Source organism: Bufo gargarizans, chromosome 7, assembly GCF_014858855.1.
Source record: "Bufo gargarizans isolate SCDJY-AF-19 chromosome 7, ASM1485885v1, whole genome shotgun sequence".
Taxonomy (NCBI): domain Eukaryota; kingdom Metazoa; phylum Chordata; class Amphibia; order Anura; family Bufonidae; genus Bufo; species Bufo gargarizans.
In genome coordinates, this window is record NC_058086.1 from 108,918,928 (window position 1) to 108,944,208 (window position 25,281).

Consider the following 25,281-nt stretch of genomic DNA (forward strand, 5'->3'; position numbering starts at 1 on the left):
TTAGCTTTTAGCTTTTTCTCAATGGTTACCATGGCTGCCGGGACGCTAAAGTCCTGGCAGCCATGGTAAAGTGTAGCGGGGAGCAGCATACTTACCATCCGTGCGGCTCCCGGGTCGCTCCAGAGTGACGTCAGGGCGCCCCAGGTGCATGGATGACGTGATTGCATGGCACGTCATCCACGCGCATGGGGCGCTCTGACGTCATTCTGGAGCGCCCCGGGAGCCGCACGGATGATAAGTATACCGCTCCCCCGCTCCTACTATGGCAACCAGGACTTTAATAGCGTCCTGGGTGCCATAGTAACACTGAAAGCATTTTGAAGACGGATCCGTCTTCAAATGCTTTCAGTACACTTGCGTTTTTCCGGATCTGGCGTGTAATTCCGGCAAGTGGAGTACACGCCGGACCCGGACAACGCAAGTGTGAAAAAGGCCTTAGAATTCCTCCAGCATGAGTTAGGTGTCACACGGAAACAGTTGGCTAATGCTGACAAGTTGAAGGAGGTCTTGCCTGCACAGGACTATGATGTTTACCTGTCCAGCTGTTCTGTATATCTGGACAAATTCAGAACGGAACAAGAAATAATTAAGAGGCGCAAATGGTTGAGAGATGAGGAGGATTACAGACGTGGAAATATCTATAACTGGCATGAGCAAAGGGGCCAGAGACGTCCACCTGAGTATGGTAACAATAATATGAAACCTGCTGGTAACTCCAGAAATAAAGTGATATAGTCTATGGCAACAGGGTCTACACAAGCAGAACAGGAAGATCGTTTTTTTAGGCACAGTCCTAGAACCAAAAGAACCAGACGTGGTGGACATAGACAGTACAGATGGAGAAAAAGAACAGCATACAGCAAGAAATCAGACTGTGAGGAAAAGAAATCAACAGTGGTAAATATATCTTCCTTTACATTGACCCCTGCACAGACTGAACTTTTATCTAAGGGTTTGTCATACTGCCCGTCGGTGGGTGTGGACTGGTTCCAACTCAAGGTTGATTTACAGCGGGGTTTTTTTTTTAGGAACATCAAGCTCAAAGTGTGGTTTGCAGATGTGAATAGAAATATGATGAATCATGTGAATACGGGTGATTGTGAACTCTCCCTTCGTGGTGTTGGTCTACACCTGAAGAGCGACTTCACGCCACAGTTAAATTGTCCAGCCATTGACACTTATCAATGCAGTCAGGGCTGATATTGAAAATTTAAAGGGTCTGATGCAAGATGGTGGTTTGAGGCATCCGAATATGACATCTGAGGAGATACGAGCCATTGATGAGCTGTGCAACAACGGCTCCCTCACAGTCAAACCGGCTTGGGGGGGGGGGGGGGGGGGGGCGTGGTTGTTAAGGACACTGAGTGGTACATCTCTGAGATCCAGAGACAGCTCAGTGATGATAGAATGTACAGGCGTCTCAAATGTGACCCTAAGTTTGACGTGATCAGACTTATTACTAATGTCCTTGATGAAGCCAAGAGGGGAGGTCTTATTGATGGACCCCTGTATACATCTCTATCGGTGACACATCCCAAGACACCATTAATATACGTGTTGCCAAAAATTCATAAGTGTCTTAACAACCCCCCAGGGAGGCCTATAGTCTCTGGCTGAGAGTCAGTGTTCTCGAGCATCGCCATTTTTTGGGATAGGATCCTCCGTCGGTTTGCAGTTGCAGCTAAGTCGTACATAAGAGACACAGGAGATTTTTGGGGAGAAAAATTGCACAGGTGAAGGTGACCTCTGACATCATTCGATGTGGTTAGCCTCTACACCTCAATAAATCATGATAGAGGTGTGGAGGCTGTTAGAAAATGTCTGGTTGATACACAATACACGGAGGAGTGTAAGGAGTTTATTATTGACCTGCTCAATGTGGTTTTAAGACATAACTATTTTGCCTTCTAAGAAGGCTACTATCTGCAATTGCGAGGAACCGCAACGGGTTCAAATATGGCACCTACTTATGCCAACATCTACATTTCAGATCTGGAGGCAGGGCATGTCTATGTGCCCCACCACTTCAGCCATGTGCTGGGGTGGTGGAGATACATAGATGATGTCTGTCGTCTGGAATGGCACAGAGGAGGAGTTGGCTGAGTTTCATCAGTTCTTAAAACAGGATGGATCCTGAGATCCAGTTCACCCTTACTCACTCCACCGAGCAGGTACAATTTTTAGACACCATGGTGAAGATACAGGGTAATACACTGATGACAGATTTGTACATTAAGCCGACCGACTGTAATAAGCTGCTGAGATTTGAGAGCTGCCACCCACGCTCCATGATGAAATCGCTGCCACGTAGTCAGTTTCTCCGGGTACAACGAATTGTGAAAGATCCAAAATTATGTGAGACAAGATTGTCAGATGTCAGATAAATTTGCTTACAGAGGTTATCCTAAGAAATTGATCCAGAGACATTTAGATCTATTAGGACCAGGTAATTCTGAGGTAACCAATAAGCAGGTTGCGGACAGGATACCATTTATTTCTACCTACACTGAGGGTAGTTACCAGATAGCAGGTGTGATCAAAAAGTACTGGTCAATTTTGAAGAGTAACTTTAATAATGTCAAAGAGTTTGCTGTGCCTCCCCTGATGTCATATAGATGATCTGGTAACTTACACGATAAATTGGTTAGAGCCGATGTGTGTAGTGGGAAAACATCAACCCAAACCTACATAGGCTCTAAAAGAAATGACTGTTACCCGTGTTTAAACTGCGTTAATTGCAGCTACATGCTAAAAGGAGAGAAATTCACACACACAAAATTGAATATGCAGTTTGATATACACCATTTCCTCACATGTAACAGTTCATTTGTGATATATTTGTTATCATGCCCGTGTGGCCTCTTCTATGTTGGAGAGATCACTCAAGACATAAAATCTAGGTTGAATTATCATAGATACTCGAAACGCCAGAAACGTAGGAATCTCCCTGTGTCTAAACACTTTGCTGAGGTTGGACACAGGGAGAAGGACCTCAAATGCAGAGTCATCGACCACATTCCACCCTTAAAAGAGGAGGTAATAGGGAACAGTTATTGAAACAGCGGGAAATAATGTGGATCCATCGGTTGCGTTCATTGAAACCAGAAGGTCTGAATAGTGAATGCAGATGGGATATATGTGGATAGAAGGTGCGGTTAGCTTGCTGGACTTGGGGGATTTTACCTGTTCAGTCTGGTGTGGGGAATGTACAACAGTGCTAACCTGGATGTTAATGATTTGATTTTTTCTATTTTTTAGAACGTTTGGATATACCTTTGGACCTTTGTCTTAGTTTAGTAGATGGTACCTGAAGTGACTCTGGATGTCCGCGAGTGTGGCCTCACCCATCGTATGAAGGAGAGATGGACATCAGTGGGCACATCTGGGAGAGTGCAGTACATTGCCTGATGTTAATTTGGATGAATAAATATGATTGTTAGTTACAGTGGTGGTGATTGTAGTGCAGTATAAATGGTCACAGCAATGCTGTGGCAGTCAGCATCAACACGAGGGAAGTAGGAGGGGCTTGTCTTGTGGCCTCACTCGTGTCAATACCACGATATACTGTAAATCAGAGGTAAGGATATTCCCACCTCTAGTCACCAGTTGGAAATTGAGTGAGTGAAAGTGGGGATTGCGGGGAGCGATGCAGGCCCTCTTACTGTCCACTGGTGACCCGGAGAACGGAATTTTGGACCGAGTGCTGAGCAGGGTGACCAAGGTGGATGACCCTGACGGCACAGCATGCACCCACACACATCCCATGAGTACATGGGAACATCTGACTTGGCAGTTTACTGATTCGCTATTGCGATCACCCAGTTGCGCCCACTGATGTTTTACTTTGAGTTTACACTCTATTTCACCATGACGACTAGCACATCCCCTCTGTAGCCGGTTGAATGGGACTGAGTCACATGGTCCTCCCCCTCCTCTCCTAGCGCCACGTACGTTGCGGCTCACGTCGAGTTCCAAGAGAGCGAGTGAGCGTGAGTGCAGGGTGCATACTGGGAGGACAGGGCCGGCTGTCTGATTCGGCGCATGCGCACGGCCCAGAAGGGGACGCCAGATACTCGCGGCCACACTGAGCAACCAATGGTACGCACTATTATTTAAATGCACTAAGAGGATACTGCTGTATCTTGATATATTTTTTTAACCCTTCATGTACATGCACATAGCACTTTTGTAACACTTTAGCAGACAGATGATTTGATCCTATGTGGGTGGTAGGAGAGGATAGATGTATTACAATGATACACAAGTTTTTTTTTACCTGATACAACGATTGTACACAACGATTGAATGTTTTTATATAACCTTGTGAAATTGATGTATTGTAAAGATCATGTAATTTGAGCACTTTTTGATATCATGTGATCTCACTAATTATACCACGTGATTTTATTGTACTGGTTTGTTGGTATATATACCCTATTAATGCACTGTTGTATAGCTTGACAAAGGCCTCATTGAGCAGGCCGAAACATTGCTGGGGAATAAAAGTTTGGGGTCTTCACGTTAATCTGGAAGTGCTGCCTCGTTCTTTGGAAAGTATATGCGTTGGAGAATTAGCCAGTCTCCTGGAGGAGACACAGACCGGCACACAGACACAGACCGGCACACAGACACAGACCGGCACACAGACACAGACCGGCACACAGACACAGACCGGCACACAGACACTTTTTAAGGCAGATAGTGATGCTTCATAGAATAGTTATTACTTTACATTCCCATATGTTTACTTTACGTTGGCATTTTGTAAATGCCATTTTTGGGGGGGGGGGGGGGGGGGGGGACGTTAGAAGACTTAAAATTCTAAGAAATTTTCCAAAACCCACTTTTTAAAAGGACCAATTCATTTATGAAGTCACCTTGTCGAGCTTACATAATAGAAACCACCCATAAATTACCCCATTTTAGAAACTACCACCTTTACTTTATACAAAACCGATTTTACAAACTTTGATAGCCCTTTAGGTGTAAGAATTAAAGGAAAAATGGTTTAGAAATTCCACTTTTTTTGGCAGATTTTCCATTTTAATCCATTTTTTCTAGTAACACATCAAGGGTTAACAGCCAAACAAAACTCAATATCCATTAGGGTGCATTCAAATGAGCGTAATTCTGGGTCCGTAATTTTGTAAATGGATTCTTATGTTGATTCTGCAGTTAACAGAAACACCCATATGTGGTTGTAAACTGCTGTATGGGTACATGGAAGAACTAAAAAAAGAAAGGAGTCCCAAATTGTTTTTTGGAGAGCAGATTTTGCTGGACTGGTTTGAAGTCCCCCTGATGCACCCCTACAGTCGAAATTCCCAAAAAGTGACCCCGTTCTGTTGGTACTAGTTTGGGGTTCTTATGATTTTTGATCGCTCTATATTATGCTTTTTGTAAGGCAAGATAATCAGAAAATGGCTGTTCTGGCAAAGTTTTTTTTTTATCATTTATTTTTCAATGTACAGATCATGTGATTTTCAATTTTTAACGTCTCTCTCTCTCAGGCATCAGTGAAATAAATGTCCGTTAAAAATGTCAGTTTTTAACTGACTTTTTTTCACTCTCGTGTGGATGTAGCCTTAAAGCGTACCCAAGATGATCATCATCATCAATCAATCATCATCTATTGATTTTATAGTTTTAAAAGCAAAAGAGGCCAACGAAGTTTGGGCCTTCCTGAAGCTCTTCTCAGAATCCATACACCATAGCCATGGACGTGGTGTACAGATTCTGATTTCTACAATATGTGCCTCAGGGAGTAGTGTACTGGGATCGGCACACATCGCCACTCCTGCCTGTGCCCACTCAATTGACACTCTGAACAATGTGCTGTGCCAGGGCTTCAGCAGAGAAAGGACAGGCAGAAGCTCTGCACAGCATTGCTGCTCTTGCTGTGATCCGGTAAAGCTTGGCAAAGCACATCAGTGCAGGGTATCATATATCAATGTTCTATGGCAGAGCTTTCTGGGAGGGCACAGGCAGGAGCAGCGATGTGCTCACTGCACCACATATTGCAGAAATCAGAATCTGTACACCATATACATGGCTACTATGTACAGATTCTGCATGCGTTTCTAAAGGCCTCAAGGGCCTCTTTAGCTTGTAAAACGATAAAAGCAGTAAATTACATAAGAATTTATATACTAGAATATTATTAAAAATATTTTACTTGAAAGTTTAAGTACACTTTGAGAAAGCACAGGATGACATTAATACACCACACCTAAATTTACATTCCCACGGAGTCTGGGCCACTATGGACAGGAAAGTCTCAAACACAGGAATTGCATGCTATCCGGCAAAGGGAACATGGTAAAGATGGAGCATCCTTAACTGCAGAGGAAATTGTCACTGAGAAAGGATGTGAAAGTAATCAAAGCTTCAATTACAGTAATAAAGAGCTTTCTAACAGGCATCTCTCGCCGAGATTTTGGAGCCAGATCAAAAAATTAAAGGAGACATCAAAAAGATGGGATTGGTACTTGGAATGCATGCATAACCGACAGCAAAGCTATGAGTAGAAATGGACTACCATTATCTACTAATTCCCTCAACACTAAACAGTCATGTCTGTGATCAAGACTAAAAGCACTCATATATGCTGATCTATATACACTGTCCGTTTATAGACTGTACAAGAATACACATGAATGATTTATATAATATCTACATGGCAATGCTCTATTGTATATTGCTGTGTCACACACCTGAGAAAATACTAAAAAGATAACATGGAGAATGCTGTACTTTTATTGGAAGGCATTTGAGCATTGCTGTTTTGCCGTCAGACAAAGCTGCTCTTCAGGGTGTGGAGCCCAACAACCATCTGAGTTGACCCTCCCAGATTTAAAAGGGATTCTGTCACCAGGATTTACCCTATAGAGATATTCATATGTGCCCATCAGTCTCCTAGTTTTGTATTAAATAATCCCACTCCTACTGCTCTGTGTGTCTTATTCGTCAAAAAAGCGATTTTATTGCCATGTAAATTACCTTGATAAAGAGCCCGAGGGGTTGGCACAGAAAAAGACCTTAGTATTATGAGCAAATCGGTCAGAGGACCAAGAACCTTCTGTCTGCAAGGAGTAGTCCCACTTTTCTTCAAACTGTTCGAGGCTATTGACGTGCGCAGGGAGTCGGCGCATGCGCAGTTGGATCGACGGCGCCTGTGCCAGTAGTCCGCACGGGCGCAGACTACTGTGTACAGTTGTGGCCAAAAGTTTTGAGAATTACATAAATATTGGAAATGGAAAAGTTGCTGCTTAAAGGGGTTGTCCAGGTTCAGAGCTGAACCTGGACATACCTCCATTTTCACCCAGGCAGCCCCCCTGACATGAGCATCGGAGCAGTTCATGCTCCGATGCTCTCCTTTGCCCTGCGCTAAATCGCGTAGGGCAAAGGCATTTTTCTGAGTTCCGGTGACGTACCGGGGCTCTCTATGGGGCTGACAGGCAGCCCGGTGACGTCACCGGCACTGATGGGCGGGATTTGGCTCTGCCCTAGCCAGTAAAACGGCTAGGGCAGAGCTAAAGCCCGCCCCTCAGAGCCGGTGACGTCACCGAACACACCGCTGGGCGGAAGTTACCGCCCGGCAGTGTGTTATTGAAAACACAAGAGCCTGTGCCCTGCGCGATCTAGCGCAGGGCACGGGAGCGCATCGGAGCATGAGATGCTCCGATGCCAGGCTCAGGAGGGCTGCCGGGGTGAAAATAAGGGTATGTCCGGGTTCAGCTCTGAACCCGGACAACCCCTTTAAGTTTATATAATAGCAATTTGCATATACTCCAGAATGTTATGAAGAGTGATCAGATGAATTGCATAGTCCTTCTTTGCCATGAAAATTAACTTAATCCCCCCCCAAAAAATTTTCAACTGCATTTTATTGCTGTCATTAAAGGACCTGCTGAGATCATTTCAGTAATCGTCTTGTTAACTCAGGTGAGAATGTTGACGAGCACAAGGCTGGAGATTTTTAGGTCAGGCTGATTGGGTTAAAATGGCAGACTTGACCTGTTAAAAGGAGGGTGATGCTTGAAATCAATGTTCTTCCATTGTTAACCATAGTGACCTGCAAAGAAACGTGTGCAGCCATCATTGTGTTGCATACAAATGGCTTCACAGGCAAGGATATTGTGGCTACTAAGATTGCACCTCAATCAACAATTTATAGGATCATCAAGAACTTCAAGGAAAGAGGTTCAATTCTTGTTAAGAAGGCTTCAGGGCATCCAAGAAAGTCCAGCAAGCGCCAGGATCCTAAAGAGGATTCAGCTGCGGTATTGGAGTGCCACCAGTGCAGAGCATGCTCAGGAATGGCAGCAGGCAGGTGTGAGCGCATCTGCACGCACAGTGAGGCGAAGACTTTTGGAAGATGGCCTGGTGTCAAGAAGGGCAGCAAAGAAGCCACTTCTCTCCAAAAAAAAACAAAAAAAAAAAAAATCTTCTGCAGAAAAAAAGGTGAATGGACTGGGGCAAAGTCATATTCTCCGATGAAGCCTCTTTCCGATTGTTTAGGGCATCAGGAAAAAAGCTTGTCTGGAGAAGAAAAGGTGAGCGCTACCATTAGTCCTGTGTCATGCCAACAGTAAAGCATCCTGAGACCATTCATGTGTGGGGTTGCTTCTCATCCAAGGGAGTGGGCTCACTCACAATTTTGCCCCAAAACACCGTCCAACAGCAACTTCTTCCAACAATCCAACAACAGTTTGGTGAAGAACAATGCATTTTCCAGCACGATAGAGCACCGTGCCATAAGGCAAAAGTGATAACTAAGTGGCTCGGGGACCAAAACGTTGACATTTTGGGTCTATGGCCTGGAAACTCCCCAGATCTTAATCCCATTGAGAACTTGTGGTCAATCCTCAAGAGGCGGGTGGACAAACAAAAACCCACCAATTCTGACAAACTCCAACAAGTGATTATGAAAGAATGGGTTGCCATCAGTCAGGAATTGGCCCAGAAGTTGATTGAGAGCATGCCCAGTCGATTTGCAGAGGTCCTGAAAAAGAAGGGCCAACACTGCAAATACTGACTCTTTGCATAAATGTCATGTAATTGTCGATAAAAGCCTTTCAAACGTATGAAGTGTGTGTAATTATATTTCACTATATCACAGAAACAACTGAAACAAAGACCTAAAAGCCGTTTAGAAGCAAACTTTGTGAAAACTAATTGTGTCATTCTCAAAACTTTTTGCCACGACTGTAACAGCGCCGGAACATTGTTCCCCACCCAGGATCAGAGCTGTTTCCGTTATGGGTGCCAGGCTCCGGGTGCCGTCCTGGTGACTAAGGTACGCCACAGCCGTGGAGTTGTCTGACTGAACTCGAACGGGACGTCCTCGGAGACGGTTGGTCCAATTGCAGAGACTAATCGCTCTCAACTCCAGAATGTTGATTGGGAGGGAGAACTTCTCGCGTGACCACACACCTTGAAAGAATAGGTTTCCCAACACTAACCCCAGAGGCTTGCGTCCGTTGTCAACTCCGTCCAGAGAGGAAGGAACGAGCGGCCCGATGTCAACATCGGGGAAACCAACCACCACCTGAGGGCCCAGCAGGTTGGGGCAGAGAGACATATGGGCCGATCCAGGGAGGCTAGGGAGCGGTCCCAATTGTCAGAATGGCTCGCTGGATAGTCCTGGTATGGAACAGAGTATAGGGAACTGCTTCGAAGGCAGAGACCATGTGACCCAGAGCCCGCATGCAGTGACGAATGGGATGAGGACGGGGCTGCAACAAGGCGAGAATCTGAAGCCTGAGAGTAGATAGCTTCTCTGTGGGCAAGAGTACCTTGGCCTAAAAGGTGTCGAGTACCATGACCCGATAAGTTAGCCGCTGAGATGGATAAAGACAAGACTCTTGCAGTTTCAGGATCCATCCAAAGCGTTTCAGGGTGTCCGGAACTATGCGCAGGCTGTGCGCAGTTGCCCAGAATGACGGTCCTTTTACGAGGATATTGGCCAAGTAAGGGATCACCACTATACCCCTGGCAGGCAGAACGGGAAGGCCACAAACTGGTAGTGAAAAGGGACCCACTGCGAACCGGAGACATTGTGATGACTGACACAGATGGGAACATAAAGATAAGCATCCTCGATGTCTGTCGAGGACAGGTACTCCCCCGGTTCCATGGACGCAATGACCAATCTCAGGGACTCCATCCGGAAGCGGTTGAGTGCGGTCCAGTGCCTTGAGGTCCAGAACGGGACGGAACGTCCCCTGCTTTTTGGGGATCACAAATAGATAGGTTTAACTCCAAAGAAAACGGTCTTGCGCAGGAACCAGGACAATCACTCCCTGCCGCAGAAGTGTGTGAATAGCCTGAAAAAAGGAATTTGCAGCAGAGGGAGAGGTCGGATGGGACGACCGAATAAAAAAAATATATAAAATCGGGACGATCTCTCTCACCCAAGCATCCGAGACATGAGCCAGCCAAACCTGCCGACAGATGAAGCCGGCCACCCACCCGATTGGTGGGCGCTGGAAGCTGCACGTCATGCAGAGAAGGTCTTGGGATTATATGACTTGAAGCCCTGTTGACAGGGATGCCAGGAAGGGCAAGGTTTGAAGGAAGGCTTACGCATGTGATTCAGGGCAGACTTGTCAGCTGGACGCTTGGGGCTGCAAAAACCCTGAAAGGGCGAAAAAGGTTTACTCTTTTTTGACTTATTTACCACAGAACAGGGTTCGTTTAAACGAGTGCGCTTACCACCCGTAGTGTCAGAAATGATCTCGTCCAGACAGTTGCCAAAAAGTCTGCTGCTGGTAAAGAGGAGCGCGGTTAGGGTCTGCTTTGAAGCATTATCTGCCCAACAACAGGAGAGCCATAGGGTATGGCGAATAGCCACCAAATGGGCTAATGAGCGGGCCATAACCAAAGAGGGTTCACAAATATACGCACTGGCATTGGAGAGCTGCAGGGCTATATCGGCCAGTTCCTCAGAGGGGACGCCCAAGGAGAGACCCTGACGTAAATTATTTGCCCACTCACCCATAGCTTTGCTCACCCATGTAGAGGCATAAACCGTTTGCAGTGCTGTGCCTACTGCTTCAAAGGAAGATTTTGCAAAAGCTTCCAATTTTTTATCCCTGATATCAGAGAAAGAAGCCCCATCCGCCATTGGCAAGGTAGTATATTTAGAAAAACAGGAAACTGGTGAGGACGACCACTTCTTAGTCAAATCCTCCGGAAATGGATAAAGGACAAGGCAAAACGCCTATCTGGAAAATTCCACTTCTTGGAAAGAAAAATCTAAATCCTGGTGGTTGGGGAAACATTTGGCCGAGCGACGGGACCTCCTAAAGGAAAAACTCGAGCCAGCCAATGAGGGTGCGGGGTACTCAACCTGTAAAGTCTCTATAACCGTTGTAATAAGATTGTCCACCATGGAGAATAGTTTAGTCAACTGACCCTCAGAAGAGAGAAAATCTCCTGAAAACATCTCCTCGGAACATGACTCTTCCACGGAGGACACATCGGAATGAGACTCTCTGGTGGGTGGCGGAGAGGCAGAGGAAAGAGGAGACCGACACCCTTTTGGGGAGGATGGTCTGGCCCGTTTAGCGGGACAGCCGCAATGGGAATGAGCCCCAGGATCCCCCAGAGTCAGACTGGTTGGAGGTTGGCCTTGCTGACAAACGCCCCAATATTTCCACAATAGCTTTGTTGGTATGGGAGACTTACTGTACCATCCTCGACAGGGAGCGCACCCACTCTGGCTCTACCATAGGCTGGGCAGTAGGGGTGATTGGGTCAGGGGCAGAGCCACTTGACGGTGGAGCAGAGCACGCAGAGCAGAGGGGATCTGACTGACCGGATGAAAATTTTGAGCGACACGACTCACAAGCAAAATGGCGCACCGAAGTAACCGCCTGCTTTGGGAACGGACATAATGAGGATGGGGGGTAGGTTAAACCCTGTAGCAGGTGGAGACAAATCTTACCCGGCCTGTATCCCTCAATGCAGCTTGTCTGGAGGAGCTTCTCCAGAATCCCACCGCGGTGCATTTCAAACAAGATGTGGACGGAGGCAGAAAAAGGAGCCAAGATTCACCCCAGGGATGCAGTTGAAGGAGGAAGAAGGAGAACTTCATGCCCCGCCCCCAAAATGGAGTCAGCCCCCAGGAAAACTGTCGGGAATCAGGAAGCGCAGGCCCGACTCTCTGCCATCCCTGCAAAGAGGCGTCCGCAATACCCCAACTCTAAAGCCCCGGCAGAGCAGAAACGCCGTCCGGGAGACAAGAGTCTGCGGGGAGCCGATGCGGGAAAAGGCCGCAAACAAAGCTGGGGCCTCAATTCGTCGTGGAGCCCCGAACCGGCCACATAAACAAGGTGGAATGACCAGCCGATGGAGCGCACAGCAGACAGAGCACCTCTCCCAACCACCCCCTCCCCCGAACAGAGAATAACGCCTGGAGGGGACAAGGGCTCCATAGGGGAAAGGACACAGAAGGTAATTAGGAAGGGGAGGTAGGAGGGGAGCACTCTACAAAGCAATAAAATGTATAGTTCAATACAGGGTTCTGAACCCAGACTTTCTATAGGGCAGGCAGACACCTAGGCTATCGACCTTCCAGCTTGGGTTCAGAAATACTCACCCATCCGTCGTCTTTTGACCCCCTGGCTCCAGCCGGATCACCACTTTCGGTGTGTGGCCCCATGGGCAGGGCTGCAACACCGGAAACAGAGGGGACTTGTGGTGGGAGGCTGTGGTGATCCAAAGGCTGGCAGGATGTAGAGTTTTTAGGAACCTCTGGTCCTCCTTGACTTCTGGAAATCGGGAACAAGCAGCGGGCTTGGGGACCCCCTGATCTCCCGTCTTCTGGGTGGGAATGTAGGCAGCTAGGACTGCCTGAAATCCCACTAAAATAAAAAATAAAAATTGGCAGACCTGCCAAGCAGGGAGGTTTGCCTCCTACAGACACTAAACTAAAACCGATTTAGCTTAGTCCCTGTAGGAAGTTATAGCTGAAGGGAGGAGCTCACACCTTTGTGCTTAGTGTCCGCCTCCTAGTGTCACAACAGCTATACCCATGGTCAAGCCTGTGTCCCCCAATGATATGGATGAGAAAGCGAAAACACAAAAAAGGAAAACTAACTTGGGGGTGAAAAGGATAGACTTTTCTAACTCTAAGTGTGCGGATGACGTTTGGGCAGCACAGTGGTTTAGTGGTTAGCATGGAGTAGGTTTGCGGGATCTACGATCTTCTCCCACACTTTAAGAATATACAAACTGGCTACCTGTGAAATTGACCCTATTGTGCATCAGGGGTCGAACACTTATATGGCAGCCACTGACATCCTAGGGAGTTGCCCAAGCAACACAACTATCCCAGTCCTTTGAATCCTTGTGAGAAAAGTGCAATACAAAATTATTGAGTAAATAGGATCGCTGTATTCAAGCGATAACCTTACTTACCTGTCGGATAGACATAGTGCAAAGTATGTAGAGAAAAATAAATGAGCAGTCAGTAAAATCCTCTCCCAAAAGATTCCTGTGCGATAGCCCTTGAATATATGACAAGGGAACGAACGGTAATTTTGCCACAACACGACCATCAAAACTGAAAAAAATAAAATATATATAATTAAAATTTATTATATAAAAGTTCCAAAATTAGTACAAAATTTACAAGATATTAGAATCTACTGTCCTATGACAACAGGAGAAAAGTATAGAGTCTGTAGAGAAGTGTATGAAGAGGCTTTGTAACGACTTTCTGGAGCAAGCTGCTCCCTTCATCAGGCCTCTCTCCGCTTCTATTCTGATCTTTACACACATTAAACATGCAACGGCCGGGAATATATTTGTATATTTGGGTTGCCTATACTAGAGTTGTGCCTACATCTAGCGCAACCAATGAAGGTAAGTATCGACCCGTTGGACATGGTGTTCTGTGCTATACCTAATACAGACAATACTACCCATGGTTCGCCGTGTATGATTTGCCTGTACTGCATACAGACAGATCATACAAAGACATGACAGATGCCTTTTAATCCTTAGGATACCAGAACTTTTTTCATTTTTGCGTTTTCATTTTTCTTCCCTATGTGCCTTGAGCCATAAACGTATTTTTCCGTTAACATAGCTGTATGAGGGCTTATTTTTTGTGGTACAAGTTGTACTTTCTAATGCCACAATTAGAGGGATTCCAAATGGGGTGGCAAGGGGAAAAAATAAAACAAAAAAAAAAAAAAATATATATATATATATATATATATATATATATATATATATATATATATATATATATATATATATATATATATATATATATATATATATATATATATATATAAATAACAATTTCCTCCCCCGGTTTACAGGCTTTGTTCACACAGCATTCCATTTGCAGAAAAACTGACCCATGCCCTTCATTCTCTGGGTCAGTACAATTACAACGATAACACAAAATGTATAGTTTTTTTATTTTTAAATGTCCAAATAGTGTAAAAATAAAATTTTAACTTTTTACATCACAATATTCTGACCGACATAACTTTTTATAGTTCTAGCTACTGATCTGTGTAAGGCTCATTTTTTGCAGGACAATATACTGTATATTGATATTTTGGAGTGTGTGACTTTTTGATCACAATTTATAAAAAAAAATTGGGCAAGAGAAGCAATGAAAAAAAAAAAAAAATTGTGGTATAGTGTGTCTAAATATACTTTTTGTAAAATAATGGCACCCCATTTCGTTGGTGGTTGTAGTGGCTGCATGCTTATTAGGCAACCTGAATCAAGCATCCAGCGACATCACCAGACTCTCCGCCTCCTTACCAGCGATGCCGGCGTCTTCTCTTCTAGGTGTAGGGCTTACGTCATTGTCGCAGGCGCATGGAGGAAGGAGCAGCCAAGCGAGCTTTCTTCTCTCAGAGTGCCTGCGCTGAATGAGGACCGGTACGGGGCAGGTGTGGCGTTTTTTTAGACCGAGGATGTGACGGCTATCAGCAAGTTCCGGCAGCATCAAAACTATGAATTAACACATGTGGAGTTATATACATAACAAAAAAGTGTGAAACTACTGAAAATATGTCATATTCTAGGTTCTTCAAAGTAGACACCTTTTGCTTTGATTACTGCTTTGCACACTCTTGGCATTCTCTTGATGAGCTTCAAAAAGGTAGTCACCTGAAATGTTTTTTACTTCACAGGTGTGCCCTGTCAGGTTTAATAAGTGGGATTTCTTGCCTTATAAATGGGGTTGGGACCATCAGTTGCGTTGTGGAGAAGTCAGGTGGATACACAGCTGATAGTCCTACTGAATTTACTGTTAGAATTTGTATTATGGCAAGAAAAACGAGTGGCCATCATTACTTTAAGAAATGAAGGTCAGTCAGTCCGAAAAATTGATAGTGTCCCCAAGTGCAGTCACAAAAACCATCAAGCGCTACAAAGAAACTGGCTCACATGCGGACCGCCCCAGGAAAGGAAGACTAAGAGTCACCTCTGCTGCAGAGGAGAGCCTTCATGGTAGAATATCTGCTAGGAAACCACTGCTAAGGACAGGCAACAAGCAGAAGAGATTTGTCTGGGCTAAAGAACACAAGGAATGGACATTAGACCAGTGGAAATCTGTGCTTTGGTCTGATGTGTCCAAATTTGAGATCTTTGGTTCCAACCACCGTGTCTTTGTGCGGCGCAGAAAAGGTGAACGGATGGACTCTACATGCCTGTTTCCCACCGTGTAGCATGGAGGAGGAGGTGTGATGGTGTGGGGGTGCTTTGCTAGTGACACTGTTGGGGATTTATTCAAAATTGAAGGCATACTGAACCAGCATGGCTACCACAGCATCTTGCAGTGGCATGCTTTTCCATCCGGTTTGCGTTTAGTTGGTCCATCATTTATTTTTCAACAGGACAATGACCCCAAACACACCTCCAGGCTGTGTAAGGGCTATCTGACCATGAAGGAGAGTGATGGGGTGCTGCGCCAGATGACCTGGCCTCCACAATCACCGGACCTGAACCCAATCGAGATGGTTTGGGGTGAGCTGGACCGCAGAGTGAAGGCAAAAGGGCCAACAAGTGCTAAGCATCTCTGGGAACTCCTTCAAGACTGTTGGAAGACCATTTCAGGTGACTACCTCTTAAAGCTCATCAAGAGAATGCCAAGAGTGTGCAAAGCAGTAATCAAAGCAAAAGGTGGCTACTTTGAAGAACCTAGAATATGACATATTTTCAGTTTCACACATTTTTGTTATGTATATAATTCCACGTGTTAATTCATAGTTTTGATACCTTCCGTGTGAATCTACAATTTTCATAGTCATGAAAATAAAGAAAACTCTTTGAATGAGAAGGTGTGTCCAAACTTTTGGTCTGTACTAGATAGATAGCGATATATATATATATATCTCTCTCTCTGAGAGATAGATAGATATCTATCTATATGGCCTCATTGAGTAGGACGAAACGTTGCTGAGGGATTAAAGTTTGGGGTCTTGACCCTTTCACGTCATTCTGGAGTGCTGCCTCGTTTTTTGGGATATATATACAGTGGAGGAGAAGCCTGCCTTACTAGAGGAATTGCACCCAGTACACACCATCTGACTGTGCTGCTGCGGTATTTGCAAATTATATATATATATATATATATATATATATATATAAAAAATTCTGAACATATTTAATTCTGAATATGGATTTTTTATTTTATTTCCATTTAAATGTCATACTTGCTCATATCCTATGTTAGCCTGCCATCTGCTGGCCAAATTAGGAATTGCAGCTTAAATGCCCTGACTCTTCAGCGGGACCTAGCGTATTTAACCACTTCAGCCCCGCTAGCTGAAACCCCCTTCTTGACCAGGCCACTTTTTACACTTCTGCACTACACTACTTTCACCGTTTATCGCTCGGTCATGCAACTTACCACCCAAATAAATTTTACCTCCTTTTTTTCTCACTAATAGAGCTTTCATTTGGTGGTATTTTATTGCTGCTGACATTTTTACTTTTTTTGTTGTTAATCAAAAAGTAACGATTTTTTTGCAAAAAAATGACATTTTTCACTTTCAGCTGTAAAATTTTGCAAAAAAAAAAAAAACCGACATCCATATATAAATTTTTCGCCAAATTTATTGTTCTACATGTCTTTGATAAAAAAAAAAAATGTTTGGGCAAAAAAAAAATGGTTTGGGTAAAAGTTATAGCGTTTACAAACTATGGTACAAAAATGGGAATTTACGCTTTTTGAAGCAGCTCTGACTTTCTGAGCACCTGTCATGATTCCTGAGGTTCTACAATGCCCAAACAGTAGAAAAACCCCACAAATGACCCCATTTCGGAAAGTAGACACCCTAAGGTATTCGCTGATGGGCATAGTGAGTTCATAGAACTTTTTATTTTTTGTCACAAGTTAGCGGAAAATGATGATGATTTTTTATTTATTTTTTTTTCTTACAAAGTCTCATATTCCACTAACTTGCGACAAAAAAATCAAAAATTCTAGGAACTCGCCATGCCCCTCACGGAATACCTTGGGGTGTCTTCTTTCCAAAATGGGGTCACTTGTGGCGTAGTTATACTGCCCTGGCAATTTAGGGGCCCAAATGTGTGAGAAGTACTTTGCAATCAAAATGTGTAAAAAATGACCAGTGAAATCCGAAAGGTGCACTTTGGAATATGTGCCCCTTTGCCTACCTTGGCTGCAAAAAAGTGTCACACATCTGGTATCGCCGTACTCAGGAGAAGTTGGGCAATGTGTTTTGGGGTGTCATTTCACATATAACCATGCTGGGTGAGAGAAATATCTTGGCAAAAGACAACTTTTCCCATTTGTTTTATACAAAGTTGGCATTTGACCAAGATATTTATCTCACCCAGCATGGGTATATGTAAAATGACACCCCAAAACACATTCCCCAGCTTCTCCTGAGTACGGCGATACCAGATGTGTGACACTTTTGCGCATCTAGGCTGCAAAAGTGCCCAAATTCCTTTTAGGAGGGCATTTTTAGACATTTGGATCCCAGACTTCTTCTCACGCTTTTGGGCCCCTAAAAAGCCAGGGCAGTATAAATACCCCACATGTGACCCCACTTTGGAAAGAAGACACCCCAAGGTATTCAATGAGGGGCATGGCGAGTTCATAGAAATGTATTTTTTTGGCATAAGTTAGCGGAAATTGATTTTATTTTTATTTTTTCTCACAAAGTCTCACTTTCTGCTAACTTAGGACAAAAATTTAAAATCTTTCATGGACTCAATATGCCCCTCAGCGAATACCTTGGGGTTTCTTCTTTCCAAAATGGGGTCAGTTGGTGGGTGTTTGTACTGCCCTGGCATTTGAGGGTCTCCGCAATCATTACATGTATGGCCAGCATTAGGAGTTTCTGCTATTCTCCTTATATTGAGCATACAGGTAATGAGATTTTTTTTTCCGTTCAGCCTCTGGGCTGAAAGAAAAAAAATGAACGGCACAGATTTCTTCATTCGCATCGATCAATGTGGATGAAAAAATCTCTGCCCCAAAAAAAAAAAAAGGAGGGGAAAGGCGTCTGCCAGGACATAGGAGCTCCGCCCAACATCCATACCCACTTAGCTCGTATGCCTTGGCAAACCAGATTTCTCCATTCACATCAATCGATATGGATGAATAAATCATTGGCGGGATTTTTTTTTTTTTTTTTTACATACAAAGTGTTTGCCAAAGCATAGGAACGCCGCCTCCTCCTCAGCTCGTATGCCTTGGCAAACGTATCTGTTACTGCAGAGGAGAAAATCTCGTCTTGCAGCGCCGCATACACCGCAATGCTTCTGTCAGAATGCACATCAGTGCTGCAGCTAGTCGATCGGTTGGTCCACCTGGAAGGTAAAAAAAAAAAAAAAAATTAAAAAAAAAAAAAAAAAAAATTAAAAAAAAAAAAAAAAAAAAAAAACAGGCCGCAACGCAATTTTATTAACTTTGGAACAGAACATGTAAACTTTAACTTTTTGAACTAAACATTAACCTGTTTGCTTACTGATGTAAGCGGGTGTCACGCCTTATTCCACTCCTGCTACAGACACGACATCTTTTTCGGGGTGACGGTTGGGTAGAGGTACCAGGAACGACATTGGGGAAATGTCGCTCGTGTAGACGGCTAACTACACTGGTGGATGGGGCCACGGAACCTCCTGGGTACAGGAGGTTCTCGATGATCTCTTCCTGAAATTTGAGGAAGGATCCAGTTCTCCCAGCCTTACTGTAGAGAACAAAACTATTATACAGAGCCAATTGAATTAAATATACAGACACCACCTTATACCAGCGTCTGGTTCTGCGGGAAACTAAATACGGAGACAACATCTGGTCATTGAAGTCTACCCCTCCCATGTGAAGGTTATAGTCGTGGACTGAGAGGGGCTTTTCAATGACACGGGTTGCTCGCTCAATTTGTATTGTCGTGTCTGCGTGAATGGAGGAGAGCATGTAAACGTCACGCTTGTCTCTCCATTTCACCGCGAGCAGTTCTTCGTTACACAGTGCGGCCCTCTGCCCCCTTGCAAGACGGGTGCTAACGAGCCGTACCACAGGCGCCAATCCGTTCTAGAAACAAATGCCTAAAGAGGGCCACACTTGTGTAAAAATTGTCCACATAAAGATGGTACCCCTTGCCGAATAAGGGTGACACCAAGTCCCAGACTGTCTTCCCACTGCTCCCCAGGTAGTCAGGGCAACCGACCGGCTCCAGGGTCTGATCTTTTCCCTCATAGACACGAAATTTGTGTGTATAACCTGTGGCCCTTTCACAGAGCTTATACAATTTGACCCCATACCGGGCGCGCTTGCTTGGGATGTATTGTTTGAAGCCAAGGCGCCCGGTAAAATGTATAAGGGAATCGTCTACGCGGATGTTTTGCTCTGGGGTATACATATCTGCAAATTTCAGGTTGAAATGCTCTATGAGGGGCCGAATTTTGTGGAGCCGGTCAAAAGCAGGGTGGCCTCTGGGACGAGAGGTGCTGTTATCACTAAAGTGCAGGAAACGCAGGATGGTCTCAAATCGTGTCTCCTGGACATAGCAGCAGAGAACATGGGCATGTGATGAATTGGGTTCGTGGACCAATATGACCGCAATTCATGCTTTTTAGTTAGACCCATGTTGAGGAGGAGGCCCAAAAAAGTTTTAATTTCGGAAACTTGGACTGGTTTCCACCGGAAAGGCTGGGCATAAAAGCTTCCCGGGTTAGCGGTTATAAATTGTGTGGCATACCGGTTTGTCTCTGCCACAACTAAGTCTAAGAGCTCCGCAGTCAAGAACAGCTCAAAAAATCCCAGGGCCGAACCGATCTGAGCTGTCTCAACCCGAACTCCAGACTGGGCGGTGAAAGGGGGAACTACAGGTGCGGCTGAAGTTGGGGACTGCCAATCAGGGTTTGTCAGCACCTCAGGGATTCTAGGGGCTCTACGGGCACGTCTTTGCGGTGGCTGCGACGGGGTCACTACTGCACGTGCCACCGTACCAGCTTCAACTGCCCTTCTGGTGCTCGCTACTTCACCATGTTCTACGGCAGTGCTGGTACTAGGTCCAGGAAGGGCTGGGCTGCTGGTGTATGCCTCACCACGTAATCCGACAGCACCAGCCCCACTCTGCTGCTCTTGAAGCGGATCCTGCGGTCTAGCGACACGGGGCCGGGTACGCCTGGTGCTGTCAGGGACCTCAGCCTCCTCGTCCGAACTTTGGGTCAGAGAGCCACTGCTTTCTACAGGTTCGTATTCTGACCAGCTAGATTCATCAGATGAGGGTTCCCATTCCTCATCCGACTGGGTCAGAAGCCTGTAGGCCTCTTCAGAAGAATACCCCCTGTTTGACATGTGGGCAACTAAATTTAGGGGTATTCCCTGAGACTACCCAAGAAAAAAAAAGCAAGCCTGTCTTACAAAGGGGAGGCTAGCAAAGTACCGGAGGCCGCTGCGGTTGATAAAAAATATCAAAACTGATTTTTTTTATCGCCGCAGTGCGTGTAAAGTGAATGTGCAGCGATAAAAAAATAAATAAACATTTTTGTCACTGTGGTGGGGCGGGTGTGGGCGACCGATCAGGCCTGATCGGGCAAACACTGCGTTTTGGGTGGAGGGAGAACTAAAGTGACACTAATACAATTATAGATCTGACCGTGATCAGTTTTGATCACTTCCAGATACTATAAAAGTACAAATGCTGATTAGCGATACGCTAATCAGCGAATAACGGACTGCGGTGCGGTGGGCGCTAACTGATCCCTAAACTACCTAACCAAGGGGCCTAAACTATACCTAAAACCTAACGGTCAATAACAGTGAAAAAAAAAAAAGGGACAGTTTGCACTGATCACTTTTTTCCTTTCACTAGTGATTGACAGTGGCTATCAAAGGGGTGATCAAAGGGTTAATAGGGGTTCAGGGGGGTGATCTGGGGCTAGTATGAGGTGTTTGGTGTACTCACTGTGCAGCCTGTTCCTCTGCTGGATCCAACCGACGAAAAGAACCAGCAGAGGAGCAGGCCAGCCATATAACAGATCATATTTACAAATATGATCTGATATATGGCCTCTGATTGGTTGGTTTTTTTAAAAAATCAGCAATCTGCCAGCCGCGATCATTGGCCGGCAGGTTGCTGACGAAATGCCGGCCCGCGATGCGCATGCGCGGGCCGGCTGTGACGAAATCTCGCGTCTCGCGAGATGACGCGCCGATGCGTCCAGGAGGAGTAAATCAACCACCTCCCGGACGCATCGGCGCGTTAGGCGGTTAAATGAATTACTGGTATGCTCATTGACCGCACTTGATCACGGCATCTAAAAGGCTTTAATTACTGTGATCGGCATAATTTCTAGTCAAGGTAATTAGCCACGAGAGACATGTTTGCCCATTGCCGTAGATGTACAGCGTTGGCAGCGAAGGAGTTAAATTTCTGCACAGAAATAATATGAAATGCCCCCTCAATAGTCTACTTGTCTTCTGTATTTTGTATATGAATACTTATAAAAGGGAATTGGAGGTTCCCTCAGGATAGGTCATCAATATCAGATTGGTGGGAAGTCCTGACTACCAGGAACATCGCAGAAGCCACATTGAGTTCTGCGACCATGAACGAATCGACCCTCAGATCATAGGTCCATATAGTTTCCGTACAGCATTAAAAAAATGTATTGGCTCCATGGAGCCAAATGTTCTTCTAGTCCAAAGTCGCAGGAGATGGTGAATTCCTACTGTATTTATAGCTGCGTATTGAAGAACAATTTAAAACAGCAATCTGAACTGGGCTTTGGTACTGGCTGGTACCTCAGTTGCAATTTTAAATTGACTGAAGTCTTTCGTGACTTCGGGAGAAATTAACTTTGGCTCAACAGAGCCAATACCTTTTAATGCTGTACGGAAACAGCATTAAAATCAAAGTATCTGAACGAATCGACTTCGTATCATAGTTCTAAAGGTCGATTCGCTGAATCCTAATACCAAGTACAGCAATATTTTTTTGGGGGCGGCTCTGCATGCTAATGCAGCTCAATTTCATTCAGTGCAATGAGCTGCAGAAAAGTCAAGTGGCATTAGACAGCGGAAGGGCTCATCTAAGCTTTATGGTCCCTTCCAACAAATGATCAGCATGGTGCCGGAATTGAAAAACCCAACCAATCTGATAGTGATGACCTACAGTAAGGATAGGACATCAATAAGACCCCTTTAAACTGTTTTTACAACTCACATGACTACACTAAAATAAGTGCATTAGGTTCTTCTACTAGAAACTGCGTTATCCCCAACATAGGCAGTAGCAGCACAAGCCTAAAATTTGGCAAATTTTAGGAATCGTCACTAAATCCAATGTATTAACGCCTTACGTAACTTACATTGAGTTGAACATGCCCATCAAAGCAGTGAAGCAAAAGCCAATAGCAAACATTGACTTCATCCGAACCTGCAGGGGAGCAAACACATAAAAAGTAATATGAGTGAAGATCACATACCAATTCCTTCATAGACACATGTATAGGCAACTGTACACTTTGAAAAAATGCTCATGTGTATGACCTTGCACTTGATGAGCAATACGGCTGCTGCCCAAAACATCTAATAACACAGCAACATGCTCCAAGTTCTAGTGTAGGTAGCAAGGGAGGATGAGGACAGACCAACTTCAGCACTTTACTACTCTGTGACGTTCTGATACCACTGTGGACGGAGGGCAATAGCATGTGTCCATCTTTATCACCTCCAGACCCAAGGGGGTATGCAGCCACTTACAGTGCCGTTATTAAACAGGTTCAGTTTGTGCGGCTTGTTCAGATAAAATAATCTGTTTTCGGCTAGCGCTGTAACTATCGCAATACATTTTTTTTGTACTGACAGTCAATGGTGTCGCAATGCGACATGCTGCAACAGTTCAAAAGCATTCTGACTTGGATGGATTCAACTTTTGACTCGTCAGTCTACAGCAACTGCTGCCATTTTTCCGCACCCCAATTCCTATGTTTTTGTGCATAGTTGTGTGAGAGCATTTTTCAGCATTGAGAACACCATTAATCCTGGCCACACTGAGGACTATAGATGGAGTGGTTGGCAAGGAAACTTAGTGCAGCAGATGAGACACATCATGACCACATCCCTTAAAAAATAAAAATAAATGGAAGATGGACAGCAGTGCCATCAGCTTCAAACTGACAGAAACCAGTGGGACTCAGGTACACGATCTAGTGTACGGAGAAGGCTGGCCAGAACTGGTCTTCATTGAAGCATTTCTGCCAAAAAAGCCATACCTTTGACGTGGAAACAAAGCCAAGTGACTCAACTATGCACAAAAACAAAGCAACTGGAACACAGAAAAATGACAGCAGTTGCTCTGGACTGACGAGTTAAATTATATGGATGTAATGTAACAAAAAAGGGAAAAAAAGGTTTGTTTGCTGAAGGGATGAAATATGGTACAGTAACGAATGTCTGTAAGCAACGGTGAAACATGGTGGAGGTGCGTTGCAAGTTTGGGGCTGCATTTCAGCAAATGAAGTTGGGGGATTTGGTAAAGATTTGTGGGGCCCTCAAAGCTAGGAAATACAGGTATACCCATACAAACCCATTATGCAATACTATAAGGGAGTCGTTTGATTGGCTCTAAATTATATCTGAAGCCAGACAACGACCCCAAACATACAATGTCAATAAGAACCATCGTCAGCAGACCCCTGATCAACATCGAGTCTGTCTGGGATTACATGAAGAGACTGAAAGATATGAGCAAGCCTATATCCAGAGAAGATCTGTTATCACAGATTAGTTCTCAAAGATGTTTGGAACAACCTACCTGCTGAGATACTTAAAAAACAGTGGGTTAGGGCTCTTTCACACCTGCGTTCTTGTCTTCCGGCATAGAGTTCCGTCGTCGGGGCTCTATGCCGGAAGAATCCTGATCAGTTTTATCTTAATGCATTCTGAATGGAGTGAAATCCATTCAGGATGCATCAGGATGTCTTCAGTTCCGGAACGGAACGTTTTTTGGCCGGAGAAAATACAGCAGCATGCTGCGCTTTTTGCTCCGGCCAAAAATCCTGAAGACTTGCCGCAAGGCCGGATCCGGAATGAATGCCCATTGAAAGGCATTGATCCGGCCTTAAGCTAAACGTCGTTTCGGCGCATTGCCAGATCCGACGTTTAGCTTTTTTAGAGTGGTTACCATGGCTGCCGGGACGCTAAAGTCCTGGCAGCCATGGTAAAGTGTAGCAGGGAGTCGGGGAGCAGCATACTTACCGCCCGTGTGGCTCCCGGGGCGCTCCAGAGTGACGCCAGGGCCCCCCACGCGCATGGATGATGTGATCGCATGGCACGTCATCCATGCGCATGGGGTGCTCTGACGTCATTCTGGAGCGCCCCGGGAGCCGCGCGGACTGCAAGTATACCGCTCCCCCGCAACTACTATGGCAACCAGGACTATAGCATCCTGGGTGCCATAGTAACACTGAAAGCATTTTGAAGACGGATCCGTCTTCAAATGCTTTCAGTACACTTGCGTTTTTCCGGATCCAGCGTGTAATTCCGGCAAGTGGAGTACACGCCGGATACGGACAACGCAAGTGTGCAAGAGGCCTAAGTTACCTGGAAAAGCTGATGCTGTTTTGAAAGCAAATATTTATAGGATTCAGATTTCTCTTTTCATTATTCAGTTTGCATTTTTTTTTTGTTAGCAGATATGCCGGGCCCCTCACCGTGAATATACTTACCCTGCTACCCACTGCTGCTTCTTTCCGTGCACAGGCGAAAACATCCGGTGTCGGGATTGAGCAGCCAATGGCAGGCGGGGACGAGGGAGG

At 45.1% G+C, this 25,281-nt stretch overlaps 1 protein-coding gene across 1 annotated transcript in view; it reads right to left on the reverse strand.

Moving 5' to 3' along the window:
• Positions 1-25,281, reverse strand: part of TMCO1 (transmembrane and coiled-coil domains 1) — a 65,559-nt gene that overhangs the window by 14,187 nt on the left and 26,091 nt on the right. Inside the window, exons 5-6 of the mRNA XM_044302114.1 lie at positions 22,831-22,898; positions 13,426-13,570 (exon numbers count right to left, since the gene is read on the reverse strand). Coding sequence (XP_044158049.1) covers positions 13,426-13,570; positions 22,831-22,898 — 213 coding nt within the window. The remainder of the gene's footprint in view (positions 1-13,425; positions 13,571-22,830; positions 22,899-25,281) is intronic.